The 14,418-nt window shown below is 42.0% G+C and overlaps 1 protein-coding gene across 2 annotated transcripts in view; it reads right to left on the bottom strand.

Annotated features, from left to right (window-relative positions):
- atad2b (ATPase family AAA domain containing 2B) overlaps positions 1 to 14,418 on the bottom strand; it is a 67,730-nt gene extending 53,312 nt beyond the window's left edge. The window contains exons 1-19 of one of the 2 annotated variants that reach the window (XM_082504815.1): positions 13,924 to 14,418; positions 12,021 to 12,187; positions 11,114 to 11,145; positions 10,862 to 11,009; positions 10,436 to 10,535; positions 10,201 to 10,330; positions 9,869 to 10,018; positions 9,654 to 9,729; positions 9,393 to 9,494; positions 9,193 to 9,304; positions 8,053 to 8,168; positions 7,544 to 7,718; positions 7,285 to 7,373; positions 6,378 to 6,537; positions 5,306 to 5,396; positions 4,767 to 5,078; positions 3,936 to 4,092; positions 2,441 to 2,627; positions 2,076 to 2,261 (exon numbers count right to left, since the gene is read on the bottom strand). In XM_082504815.1, the coding sequence (XP_082360941.1) occupies positions 2,076 to 2,261; positions 2,441 to 2,627; positions 3,936 to 4,092; positions 4,767 to 5,078; positions 5,306 to 5,396; positions 6,378 to 6,537; positions 7,285 to 7,373; positions 7,544 to 7,718; positions 8,053 to 8,168; positions 9,193 to 9,304; positions 9,393 to 9,494; positions 9,654 to 9,729; positions 9,869 to 10,018; positions 10,201 to 10,330; positions 10,436 to 10,535; positions 10,862 to 11,009; positions 11,114 to 11,145; positions 12,021 to 12,187; positions 13,924 to 14,022 (2,589 nt within the window). In that variant the 5' untranslated portion in view covers positions 14,023 to 14,418. Of the gene's footprint in view, positions 1 to 2,075; positions 2,262 to 2,440; positions 2,628 to 3,935; positions 4,093 to 4,766; positions 5,079 to 5,305; positions 5,397 to 6,377; positions 6,538 to 7,284; positions 7,374 to 7,543; positions 7,719 to 8,052; positions 8,169 to 9,192; positions 9,305 to 9,392; positions 9,495 to 9,653; positions 9,730 to 9,868; positions 10,019 to 10,200; positions 10,331 to 10,435; positions 10,536 to 10,861; positions 11,010 to 11,113; positions 11,146 to 12,020; positions 12,188 to 13,142; positions 13,410 to 13,923 lie in introns of those variants that run through there. The other variant, XM_082504816.1, reaches the window with a different exon arrangement.

The raw sequence follows: 14,418 nt of genomic DNA, 5'->3' as shown, positions 1-14,418 counted from the left end.
ACACTCTACAGGCTGTTGATACAGTTATTGTGCACTTGAACAGTATAGCAATGCATCAAAGACACAGCAAAAGGTGTTACAACTAGATAGATCGCAAAGATACTGAGGGATGCCACCATCCCTCCACACTCTTTGTGTTGAACCTGGAGCAAATTTTCCTTCTACTTTTATAGAAAAGGGAGTCAATCTTAGCAGGCTGAACGACTGTTAAGGGAGGGAGGGAAATTATGTAGTTGGACCCAAGCCTGCAGTGTCAGTTTTGGCTGGGGAGGGATCCTAGCCATTCCCTGCTGAGGCTTGGAGCTGAGACAGCAGCTGTCACTGTGTTCTCCGTGCCAGAGAGAGAAACAACACTCTCAGAGATGGCCAAATCACTTAAAGCGCCATAGATTGCGGCATGTCCGTGCCTAAAAATGATTGATAAAGCAAACAAATCCAGCAAATAGGTCTAATTAGTAGATGAAACAAGCTTTTAAATAGCCTGAACAATACTCCCAATCAGTGGAACCAACTCATGTACTCGTTATGTTCCCATTGCAGGATTTAAAAGAAAGGCTGTAGATATAAGTAGTGCAACAGAAACTATTTCTAGCAGCAGCAGGAATGACTGAGTTTTTATACCATTAGCTTCAAATAGTTACTTTCTGATTTCTTACATTTTGTCTGGCTTTAACCACCATTTAGGGTCATCTCAGGGCAGTCTGAAAACTATTAGAAACTTAAAACCTGCTTATCATAAATAATCTTTCAGTCAATTTATGTCACTGATTACACCATAACATGGATTTAGTCATGTGTGCTAAAACACACCTACAAACTAAAGCTTATCTTAAGTGCTTAGTGGAAATGTCACTTCCAGTGTAGCATATTTCAAGGAAATCAATCTTCACATCATTTAAAGAAAAGTCAATCCATTAAGGTTGCTACAGCTGAGAATGAGGGCTCATTTAATTTCCAGCAGTGAAAATGTCAGTGGTCAACACTGTCAAGCTATGAAGTATTTTCTCAGAGTAAATAAAGCCACAAGTGTTAAGCAACAATATTCATCTGTCTGTCAACCATTAATCATCACACATATAGTCTAAATGTTCATTTACAGTCAGAAAACAGTGCAGACTGGGGCACAGTGTGGGGTACAAAGCTTGATTATTTGGTTTTTCAGACTGCTCTAAACTGCAGCATTTTTCCTTGAATGTTTGGGTGGGAGTAAGGACTCCCTGTTGGCTTTTTGCTATTTTTTTCCCTCATCAGTCATTGGTTAGCAAAGTCTGTGTCATCAGCAACAGAACTTCAAGCGTTGTTGTCAGTGCTGCCAGATTTAGATCCGGTCCGTTTTTTGTTTTAGCTTCAGCCAACAGAATCAATTGATAGGCTTATTAGCTTTGCATTTTTCTACAGAGAATATCCAATATATAGCAATTATTTTAATTTTGTTTTATTTAAAAAAAAATTCCTACATGCCCCTCACTATGGGACAAACCTATATCCAATATAAACAAGCACAATAAATGAAGTTCTAAAATTAAAAAATAATGACATTTAAAATGTTTTGATTTTAAATGAACCAGTCTTTCATTCTTTGCAGGCTCTGTTGCCTTCATTTTATCAACAATGTTTATTTTCTTTTGCTTTTTATTTTTCATATCTCTGGTTGAACAAGGTAACCCAAAAAAGACAAGCCTGATGAGGGGGTGGGGAGGTGGGGAGACTGGGTTACCGTGGGAGGGGGGATTGTTACGATAGTGATTATGACTGATGATTAGGGTTTCAGTGTTTCCCCTCAGCTGACTGCTCTGAAGGGTTGGGTGAGGTGTGGCGGTCAGCGGGTGACAAAGCAAAAGTAGATAAAAACTGTGGGAGCAGATGACATTTACTGTGACGCACTGTTTGCACTAGCATTACAGCTTAGCAAAGGAAAAAAAAACCCTTCAAATCATGCTTTAACCTCCAACACCACATAAAAAGGACACTGGGTTAACAATCTTCTCTTTCATATAATGAAAGAAAAAAAAAGGTTGCAAGCCTTCAGGAAAATCTCAAAATGTCAGCTCAGGTGTTCGTGTGTGCGTTCCTACCTCATCTGACAGCTTTGAGTAGTGAGTTTCAGCTGTGGCGAGGACAAGGACAGGGCTGAAAGAGGGCACATCCTGCAGCAGGGTGAGGAAGGTGCTCTTCACAGTATCACTTACTGTGTCCCACCACTCTGAGATATGTGGCATGTATACTACACTGGGCACGCTCCGGCGGGCCTCGCGGAATACCTACAGGGAAAATGGTCAAGCAAACAATGTTTTCTAAAACTGAAGAAATGGAAATAAAGATTGTGGAAGCCAGCAGATTGCCTACTGTCTCCAAATTTTGTTCTCACAGTAAAACAACTTCAGTTAAATAAATACATGTCTGCACCTTCTCAGTGCATCGGTATGCGTTTGCGCTTTACCTGAGCACAGGACTCCTCTGGCGTCTTGGCGCTAACGGAGTAGAGAGTGGGCAAGTCCAGGCGGTGTACTGGTAGCTTGTCCAGGTGGTGCAGCAAGGCAGGGGCCAAGTGGGAGCTCTGTCCTGAGCCCGGGGCCCCTGCCAGGAGCAGACGAGGCCTGTATGCTGTGGGCTGTTGGAGGGCAGAGCTAGAGGCAGATGGGAGTTCACAGTTAGTGTATCATCTATCACTATATGAGTGCAGTACAACAGTCCTCCAGTCATTTAAAAAGCCTCGTCACAGCAGAAGCCCCATTGTTCTCTTTTTACTTTTGTGCACTCACTGTAAAAGCTACAGCTTAGTCCGAGTCTGTAAGAGTTGCTTTTAATTGCAATGAATCTTTGGCATTTGGTGTAAAAGCAATCCCACACACAAGTGATGCAGAAAAATAAGCCACACGTGAAGAAGAGTGGTCAGAGGAAAAACAACAGGAATTCAGTATGGTTTTGCAAACACCCAGCTGTGAACACATTACTTGTGCACATGTGCACGCACAAGGCAACATGCCCGCTTGCAGCAGCTTATTGTTGTTTTCAAGGTTTGTGTGGGAGCACAATCTTAGTAATCCTGCTCTGCATTTTACTTGATGGCTTTTTTGAAGGCAAAAATGACTGGGACTCCTCCCTTATCTCAGAGTTACATGAGTTCTACTTCTGCAGTAATTGTTATCTGTACTCAACCTCGAGGAGACATGTTTTTGAAACAGAGTTCTGACAAAATCTGTCCTACTGCAGCACAGCTGTTTGATAACAACGCCAATAAGCCACTTAAGCATGGCTTTGCCTGCATTCAATCCAGTAGGTGCCATTAATCTACAAATCTAGACATGCCTTCAGGGGCTTTTCCTATGTGCATCTAACACACAGTGCGAGCAAATTTTATACAGCTTGAAAGCAAGAAGCTTGATAAGTGCTTAATGTGTTTATCAAATAGTTCAAGTTAACGGAAAGTCAAAGGCCAAGTACTTGATCGGTTTATTTCCTTTGCCCGTCTACTTTTCTAAATAGAAGGTGCAATAGCAATTCTGGTTTGTGAGTCGTCTTTTCACCTTCTGTTTCCTCTTTCATCCTCTCCTATGATCTAACCCCTTTGACTCTACAGCTGAGGATTGTTAATAAATACTCCCAGTGGAACAACTGTATATTTTTTGCCTTAGAGGTTGCCTTCATCTAAGGAGATAGCAGTATTTCAAGGCTCACTGGAGCTATTGTAGCACGAATTAAATGGCGAAAATGAGAACCGATAGCACCTGTTTGTACAAAGTTATTGTAACTTCAGCGTTAGAAAATGCAGTTCTGTAGAGCAGTCTGAAGTTTTTTTATCTGAGTAGGTCTTAAATGCAGTCTTGTGATAAAAGATGTTTTTTTCTGACACAACATTCATTCCATCTGTTGGTTATGACACGTAAGCGCCTTTGCACAAAAAAGCACATAAAAGCCATCTTTGGTGAACTCACGAGGAGAAATGGAGGAAGGGTCTGTGCATTGCAGAAGAGGTGAGCTGACTCTTTGGGGATGCAGCAGGCTGGACTTCATAAATGGAAGCAGAGCCTTCCTCATTGTCATCGTCGCTATACAGGTCCTCTTCTAGCAGATGATTGTCACCGCCTAGCACTGTGAGGAACATTGATCATGTACACATGTGGCTACTCACTTTTCCTGGCTTTACTCAGTGTACTGATGGCAAACGGGTACATAAAAAATTGTTTCTGAAAAGTTTAATCCTGAAAGTAGCACTGCTGCTGATGTTAATGAAGCAAATTCAACAAGAAAATTAAATTTAAAGAAAAAAAAAAAGCAAATCTGCTTATTAGGTAGAGATGTTTAGGCCATTTGACATCATGCACAGCTATGGGATTTTCATGTCATTAATGGCTTTTAGAAGTATGATTCCTGCAAGCAATCTCCAACTGGTCGAGTATTGCATCGAGCCTAATCTGCTGTAAACAGTCTTCAGTTGACTGGAGTGGGAGTTGAGTTATTGAAGCGCTCACAGGATGACTAGTTATCCAATCTCTGTGCCATCACTTCTGCATACACAGGGGAGATGTTTCACTACAGATTCTATGTTCACTGTGTGAGGGCGATACAAAGCACTTTGGTAATAAGGTTGGGGAACGAGATAGAGATAATCAAATACTACAAAGTACCAACAGGAAAAACAAACTAACAAGAGAGACAGGTGGCAAGAGAGATAAGAGCAAGAGTGACAGTGGAAAAACAGCAGCAAGAAAAGGAAAACACATGATAGAATTGAAACCACAGGTGCCTGGGTTCCAGACGCCTACCGTGTGTGTTGTCCCTGTCAGTACACTGAGCATGGGGGAAGACTCGGAGCAGAGCTTTCAGCACCAAGGAGAAAGAAGTGGCCAGCAGGGGCCTGAGGGTTGGGGACAAGGCTCGGCCTGGGGGAGCCAAAGCCCTCTGGGAGGCTGGGACAATTGTCCTCATTGCTTTGCTGAAGTCACCAGGCCCCAGGACGATAGAGGCGACGTCCAGCTTCAGTTTGACGCTACTGCCATAGATCTGGGGATAGCGGCGGCGCAACGCCATCAAGGCTGCCTCTGTGCAAAGTGCTTTGATGTCAGCACCGCAGTAGCCTGTAAGAAAGAGAACAACAAAGCTTAGTGAATCATTTGTTTTCCTAATTAGGGTTTTACGCTGGCTCTTTTGGCACAGCCACCGTGAGCTGCTGCCACTTCATGGTGAAAATTTTTCAATTGTCTTTTATTGTTCTACCCGAACACCTGGAGCTTTAAAGTAAAGCTACACACTGCAGTCACTTTCAAAATTGGCATAATGTTTTATACTTAAACGTCACTCTTACCGACACATTTTTCTGCAAGTTCATCTAAAAATGGCTCAGACAATTTGGGATTCCAGTCCCGTGTGTGGATCTCCAAAATGTGCTTTCTGGCCTGAAGAGAGAGTAGTGAATAGGGAAAAAAAAACCCAGATAAATAAAACACAAGGAGCAAAAACATGAGGTAAGAAACCCAGAAAAACACACCATAAATACACCTATTAAATGTAAGCACCCTTCACCCTATCTAGAACTGACAACATAATGAGAAAGATCAAAACAGAGCCAAGTGAGTGAATGAGTTCAGCTGAAACGTTTGCCAAAGCTACACCCTACAATTCACTGCAACATCTCCACAGGACTCCGCTTTGATGATCGGGCAATGAGAGCAAAGTGGTTTTTATCGTGAATAAAGTGCGAGAGTTTTCATCATGTTTCATCATATCTACCTTTCTATTCAACTGGCATCATTGAGATGGATTTCATGAAGCTGTCTAGCTTGGGCAACACCGGAACATAGCAGAACTAAAACATGTAAAAAGACTCGCTTTTGCATAAGAGAGAGTGTTTTTTCCCCCATCCTCTAATCATTCAGAGCTTACTACCGGTGAGAAGCCACCACTGGCTTGCAGATTAGCCTTTGATTACCAGTGATCCTACTGTGTGGACAAACGATGCAAGGCGACCCATTAGACAGACTCGATGGGGAGGAGTCACCTGCACTGTTCTGGTCATCTGATTCACTGTCACTTTTACTCACACGCAACATTGTTTTATGCTTCCCGCCCTCTAAGAGCTAAATAAATCAATTACGTATGGAAAAAAAAATTAAACTTCTGAGACTGAATTTTAATTTTCTAGAAAGCTAATGAGCATCTGCTTTGCCACATGCTTAACTCAAAACATCAAACACTGAGGATGAAGAGAAAAAAAAAACAGGAGATTTTTAATAGCCAGCGGGCTGTGGGTACCAATTTTGTCACAGGACTTATGAGTAAGAGACTAATTATGTTTGCATTATTTTCGATCTCCAGCTGGGTGTCATTGAAACAACTGTGCGCACACTTCCACTGTATACAGTATTGATGTTTCTCACCTTCTTATCGGGCAGGCTGAACAGAAACTCCCGGTCAAAGCGTCCAGGCCTCCTGAGTGCCGGGTCGATAGAGTCAAGTCTGTTTGTAGCACCAATGACCACTATCTCCCCTCGACTGTCCAAGCCGTCCATCAAGGCCAGCAAAGTTGATACAATAGAACTGTACAGAGAAAAGGAGGCAATTACAAAAGCTGCCAGACAGTTATAGAACAACAAATTCAATTTTGTACATGCATGGCTCTAAAACATTATACGCAAACCTTCATGCAAGAGCCAAATACTGTTTGAATCAATACTGATACGGGTCATGAGTTGGTACAACCTAAATTAACAAGGCTTTATTTTTGCAAATGGTACAAAGATTTGGTCCATTAAACAGCCATACTGAATAAAATAGTGTGGTGCAAAGAGCAACTGTGCTTGTGCTCTGTTGACTAAAGCGTGGCAGCATGGATGAAAAAAGAGAGCATACACACTCTTCACTGGTTTAAATGGCACTCTTCACAGTTACAAATATTTAATTTTCTAGCAGGCAATTGTTTAGCAAGGCTCAACTTCAAACTGTGTTTACGTGAAAGGGCTCTTAACCCACGCACAGTTCAGATTCAGTGGTTTAAATCAGAAATGAAGGTCTCCTGATTTCCACTACTACTGTGACCAAGGCTCAAATGAAACTCAAATTCAAGCAGGAAAATAGATATCCAGTAAATTTAATTTACAATTGGAGCTACAATGCCAGCAGTTTTAGCAAAACTGCGCCACCTATTGGTAGTTAAAAAGACAGCAGTTTGGAACTGCACATGCAGAGACATGCCACTGCTGCTAATGTGCAGCAGTGTTGTATAGGTTAGGCATTTTACATTTACATGAAGCAGCTGTGCATCTTTGAAAATGACATTGGCCTTACCTGTGTATCTGGTCTTGCTTGCTGGAGCGAACAGGAGCCAAACCATCAATCTCATCAAAAAAAATTATGGATGGCCTCATAAGGTAAGCCTGGTCAAAAGCACACACAGGACCAAAGTCAAGCTTACTTAACTCAATATATGATTACACTCCTTAGCTTTACCTGTGTTTAAGTACAAAGAACTAGAAGAACTGAAAACATGCCATCAGAATCAAAAAAATGTCTTCCACCTCATCAGAGTGCTGTTGCAGTGGTTTACCTGGTCAAAGAGCAGGCGTAGCTGCCGTTCTGATTCACCAACCCACTTGCTGAGGCAGTCGGCTCCTTTCCTCATGAAGAAGGAAACCTTCCTGTCACCATGACTGCACTCATTGGCAAGAGCTCGCGCAACCAGGGTCTTTCCTGTGCCTGGTGGGCCATAGAACAAACACCCTCTAAAAAAAAGAACAGGGGGAGAATAGGACCTTAGTTTATGTGATAATTACAGCTCACCACTTTTTAGATTCATCTCTAAAATGACTACATAAAGGAAATTCTCACCCTGTGGTTGATCAATATTTGATGTTAATAGTACTTCAAGCTGTAAATTGTTGGGATAACTCAATTTTATGCTCCCTTAACCAACTTCAAATAGTGCTTACACTTCTTTTATTGTGCACAAAAGGCATAAATATAATGTCATCATTAAAGTAACGATCCCATTTTTTTCCCTAGAAAACAGCATAAATTGGAACTGAATAACCTTATATTCTTGCAGTACGTTCTCACCTGGGAGGCTGAATCTTGAACTTCTCAAAGATCTCAGGATACAGCAGAGGGAATACCACCATTTCCTTTAGTGACTGTATGTGATTACTAAGACCACCCACGTTGTCAAATCTTACCTAGGGAGAAGACACACACAACCACAGACATATTTTAAGTCAGTTTATCCAATGTCGGAAGCAAGCGCTGTACCTCTCTTCCTGACTTTAAGCCACCTTTCTTCTAGTGGGCTCTTTCTTGCAAACAAAAGATTTGAAAATCACATGGTGGAGTTTCTGTGCTCAGAGATCGAGCTGAACAAATGAAGGATATCCCCCCTCCCTGACATCATACAGACCCAAGAGTAGAAAAAGAAAATTGTATGGGATATTTATAGACCTTTTCCACTAGTATTTACTCGGATCAACTGGGAATGGCTCGACTCGGTTTTTCGGGTTTTCCATTAGGTGATAGTACCCAGTACCAGGTATTTTAGTACCTACTCAGCCGCGTTTCCAAGCATTCTGAGGCAATCCAAAAATGAGACGTCAACAGCCTGCATTCTACTGATTGGTTAGTCAGTGGCATCACTCGATGAGTCATGAGAGCATCTCCTTCACAAAAATCTAAAGCCCCATTATTTAGGGAAATGCCTAAAGGAAAACAACACCGTGGTCCCCAAGTCTGACGAAAACCCACACCGAGCAGCGGGTATACCATCATCTCAACGCCCTCCATTCGCATTACATACAAATGACGTCAGAGGACTTTCGGGACACGGCTGTAACGACCGCACACACATTTTGTGATGTTTAATTGTAATGGAAAACCACCGAAAAGAGTCGAGTCCCGTTTAGTCCAGTAGATGCTAGTGGAAAAGGGCTATTAGAGCAGCCTGAAGTACATTCTAAGTGTGTCCATATACTGAACTCTTTAATGGAAATTTTGGCTATGTTTAATATGGCAATCCACCACTTTAAATAAGGAAAAGCATAACAGGTCACATTTTAACTCAGAAAATTTCTTTTTTATGTATTAATAATTGACCGTTCCAAAACTAAACAGTGGGTCGTTTAGTTTTGTCTAATAATTTTGATGAACCCAAGTATTCAGGCTAAACTGTGTTCTATTATTGTTTTGGAACTTGGGAGTATTTTCACTCACTGAAGGGTCAAGGTTCATTGGATCCACATCAGCCAAGCTTGCACCCACTTTAACTCGATCACGCAGCACCCCACTAGCCAGGTCTTCAGCCGTCAGATTCATGGGCAAGCACCTGTTGCAACAAATTCAAGTGAAATAAGTGAGTACAACAGAGTAGTTAAAAACACTGAGGGAAGAAGAAAGAAGGCAGCAGCCAGCACCTGTTCCTGGCCCGAGTCATGCTCTTGCTTTTTCTGCGCTCAAAGCGTTCTTCATCAGAAGATGAGGTGGTGTCACTGCTGTGAATGGCGTGTTTCTTCACTCTGGAGAGGCGTGACAAATCAAGAGTCAGAATTGTATCACTCCGCACTGACATTCCTTTTTTCCCTCATGAGCACATTACTCGTACTAGTGAAAAGCTACTTGTGAAAAAGACAGTAATATGTTGAGCACCAGATTTGGGCTTTTCACAGTTTGCCCACCTTATATGGCTTCTCCTCGCTGGGGATCTGTGGGTGTCAAAAAGTGAGGGGTTGCTCTGTTTTCTGTTCACTGGCTCTGAAAAAAGGGAAACAAAAAATGATTAGTGGTTACACTCTGGTATAATTTCCATTTACTGTGATTTTTGTTCTGTTTAAATTACATTTGAAACCAATTTAGAAGCATGAAGAATAATTCAGAAAATGCATATATTTACCAATAGGCGGTGCTTCATATCTCTGCACTGTCTTACGCTGCCGCAGATTGTACGGCCTGTCATTTTCCTCCCCTGCCTCCTCTGCTTCATCTCCTTCATCATCGTCATCATCATCCTCTGCATCTTCCTCCTCTTCCTCACCATGAGATTCTGAAAGCCATAAGTATCATCTTTAAATTTGAGAATACTGAGTTTTTTAAATATTATATAGTACACTAAGCAATCAAAATTTTTTATGATTAATTTGTTTTAAGACGAGGTACTTCATAACGACTTCATGATCTCTTGCTTTCTTCACTGATTCGTAAGCAGAACATTAATAGGGAACTGACCTTCAGTTCCTTCCTCCTCTTCCTCCTCCTGCTCTGTTTTGCCCATGACTTTGTGATGCGCAGGTATGTTGAAAGTACTCCTGCGCATGGATTTCCTGCGTTTCACCCGTGAATACATGTCCATGTTTTCCTAAAAGAGAAGAGCCTTAATGCCAACACTTGCATTCACCTTGCATCATCAGGCAGTGGTACTTTTCAAACCCTGGTTTGTGTGGCGCTCCACTGCTTCGCTCACCTCCTCAGTTTCTCCGGTCCACATGCGAAGTCGCTCCACCTCACGATTCTGCCTGATGCTACTGATGTTGTCCATCTCCTGAAGAACAGCCTCCGCGGTGCTGCACACACGTAAACCAACACAGAATGAGAAACAAGATAACAACTTTGTCTACAGTGTTCTCTTTTCAGAGTACAGAATCTCAAAAATGTTTTTCTCTCTACTCATGTTTCATCTTAAATCTTGAACCAATAAACACTGTGACAACTTACAACACACAGCATACAAATACTATTTAATAAGGAATATTTTTTTAGGATCCACTTTCATATGTTCCAAAAATGAATGTGTCTTTCAAATGAACCGGTTAACCACATTTCCAGCTCATTCTCTGTTCAAAGCACTGTTGCAAAGAAACATGTCAATAGTATGACTGCCTGAAGCTACCTGTTGACCAGCTGGTCAAACAGCAGGCTCTGATTGAGGTGTTCAAATTGGCTCTTCTTCACCCGACAGCTCCTCTTCAGTTCCACATGGCCATTCATATGAGAGTGATCTCCCCCTCCGCTCTCCTCATTCCGGTGACTCATATGGGCTGCAGCACAGATAGAAGATTCAATTAAAATTGGTATTTTTTAATCATATGCTCCCCAGATGATTGTTATTTAAACAGGGATAAACTGGGGGAAAATACTTTACCGTGCCCATTTTGCATGATGCGAGACGACAGTCTGTAAAACAGAACAACAAAGAAAATAATTCTGACAGCTGCACAAAAGATGGCAATCACACATATTACTGCTTAGGAGCTTAGGATGGAGTGTTTCTGATCACAATGCACAACAAGGCTACAAGATTAAACCAAAAATCATTATCACAATTATTTTAGTTGATAACTGTGACCTGGATTTTTTTGAACATTTGAATTTCCATGAAGAAGAAAAAAACAAAACAAAAAACAGGTAGAGCTAGTGGGTGACACGGGTAAAGAGTGCAGCTACCAGTCTGCCTCTAATGGGGAGCCTCAAGGTGCAGTGAACTTGTGTGCCTTGTGAGACCTGCAAGTTAGCCCTGGGCCAGGTGGCCAAAGGAAAGACCCTCAAATACGAGGCCAACTTCTAATAATCCATCCCCAAGTTCACCCATGGAAACCTTATAAGTTTTTCTTCCTCTTAACAGGTCTATGCATGCTCTCTTTTGGTCATCTCAGCTAGAGCTGAACTAAACAGCAAGTGAGTCTGAGCTTTTATGGAAGGGTAAAAAAAATGTATGCTTGACAATAGCAGGAAAAAAGTATTAAAGAAAAATAAAAATATATATACAAAGAAATAACTCTTAAAAACAAAGAAAACTGCATTTTAAAAAATTAGGCAAACGTAATGCAAAAAGAAGTAACTGTTTTATCCAGATAATCTTGTCTTCATAACTGTTAAAAGCGAAGATCATAACTGATCAAAATTTCAAATTTGGTTAATCACACAGCACTAAAACATGACATGTAACAATGCAACTCTGGTTTCACAGCCAGAGCCACAAAATATCAATCTTGACCAACTCTGTCTTAATTAAATTTACGTGTGTAAAAAAAACTAGGCCAAGAGCTGACCTTGTGCAGTAGGTAGGAATGCCCCAGCTGACCCTCTGGCCCTTAGTCTGAGGGGACGGGGAGGTATCACTGGAGCTTGGCTCAGAAGCAGTCTGCCGCCGTGTGCGCTTGGAAGGCGGTGCAAACCGTGGACTGCTGGGACTGCTCGCATCACTGCTGGGCTCCTTCTGTTGGACAAACACACACATAACACCAGAACTTAGGGGAGTGAAGGCAAAACTGTGACACACAATCAGAAAAAACAAGGAAAGGAAAAAAGAGGATAACAAATACAGAGAGAATGTTTCACAAATATCTGCATACAAGGTCTCTTTGAATATTAAGTAAAAATATATTTCATGGGGCGGGAAAAAAAAATAAAAAAATCGAGGACACAAGAGAACAAGATCGGAGAGCGTCAAATCCAGAATAGAGGACTGTCATGAAACAAGACGCCCTGAACCCACTTCCTCAATGTACCCTGTGATTCTCAGCACAGCACCAACCAGACATATGCCCTTGATGCTCATGCCCTTCACAGCCTAACTTCCCCGCTGATATGTGAGCATATCTCACTGTTGTCATAGGCAACTGTCTGCAGTGCTGACAGAGGGGTTTGTCTGACTGGGTGGATAGATGGATGCAGACAGACTGTAAAATGCAGGATGTACCAGGAGTGAAGAAACGCACGGAGGCTGCCCAAGAGGTCCACCGTGAAATCATTTCCACATGTGAATCACTCTGCAAACACTGTCACAGCAGGACAGTCGGTTCTGACAAGTTCTGACAAGGTCAACAAGTAGCTAACAGAGTAAAATGGCTGGTTGCATGGAGTACAACACTACACTGACTTCTTGTGATATGGCAATGTAAATAAAAGGTGGGAAAGTTACAACTCTGTTACAAAGAGTGCAGTTCTACACTCACACAGTGCAATATCGGGTGCTATCGATTGGTCTGGACTGGAGCTACGTATTTCATGAATCATGACCCACAATTCTGCGACGTACCACCACTCGTCCAACAAACCATTAAAACTCAGGAATGCGCTAACAGCAACCAACAGATATTTCCCATTGATTAAATGATTTCTTTGTCTGTGTTAAGTGCCTTAATAATCGTAAATATTACGGAAATACAGACCTTCCTGTCTTGCATAATCACAATGTTTACATTTTGAAACAAAGCCTGTCAGGCAGCTTGTAGGTCGGGCGATCGGGAGTAAAATCTAAAGCTCATTTATCAAATCATTCTTTCGAAGAACACATGGGAATATTTAACTCTACGAGTGTGTTTTAAACGGACAGTCTAAAAACCAACTTGCCCATGGGTCTTTGGGTCATTTATAACTCAAAGTTCACCAGGTTCAGACTTGCTAAATACGGACCCGAGCCAGCCAACTGTTGTGAACCTGGGACTCCCTTCCCCCCACTGTAAGCTAGCTGCTAGGCTAACTATAACCTACAATGCTAGCTTAACTATCGCTTTCTCCCTTCATATGTGAGATAATAAGTAAGCTGACACTTCGAGGATAGCGACACATAGTAGTGCCAACAGCCTTGAGTCAAAACCCCAACTGTCTTTATTGGGTGGGCTAATTAATGGTGAAAACAGTGGAACAAGTCAGCCGGTTAAAATTGCCAAAAACAAAGGGAACTCAAGTTGAAGCTATAGCCAGTTCATATCGCTAGCTTGTAATCTAACAGCTGTACAATCCGTTCAGTGCGAAGGATACGCAAACGACTAGCCGCAATCATGTCTTACACTGTGTATCTGCGTGACTGTGTTGGTGTCAGTGTCGATACTGCTCGTATTTTGCTGTGAATAATACATTATGTGGAGCACCTTGAGGCCAAGGCTAGCAACCAGCTAGCCAAACTAGCCAGCCAGCTAGCTCGCCGGTAAAGAAAAGAAACCGGCTTACATGTTCCTCAGAGTTTCGCTCGTTTCTCGACGACGACCTAGTCCTCGACGAGATGAATGGACCGCTCCTAGTCCGTGAGCTTTTCCTTGTGTTCACCATGTTTTTTTTCTTTTGTCTGCCCCTTACTGAATCTCTCTAACCGGCTCTAAACACTGCCTCAGTGAGAGCAGGATCGAGTTCGAGGCGCCATCTCTCTCTCTCTCTCTCTCTGTGTCTACCTCCCTATCTCCCCGCCTCTCTCTCCCTCTCTCTCTGTGTGTGGTGGTTCTAAGTCTGTTTGGCAGGTGCATTCATTTCTACTGACTGGATTACCACCAAAAGACCTACTATCTTTGTTATTACATGGATACTTGATATCACAAAGGCAGTAATTCTTAATGCAGATATGTTACTATGGGTAAGTACTTGTATTGTACACTGGGGACAGTCAGTTAATCAGCTAAGTACTATTAAAGCACGATAAGTCACCAAATGAATAACAAAAGGTGGTACAAT

This window comes from Aulonocara stuartgranti (genome assembly GCF_965226115.1).
Source record: "Aulonocara stuartgranti genome assembly, chromosome: 15".
NCBI classification, from domain to species: domain Eukaryota; kingdom Metazoa; phylum Chordata; class Actinopteri; order Cichliformes; family Cichlidae; genus Aulonocara; species Aulonocara stuartgranti.
The sequence above is the reverse complement of the archived record's forward strand: the minus strand, read 5'-3'. Positions and strand labels throughout refer to the sequence as shown.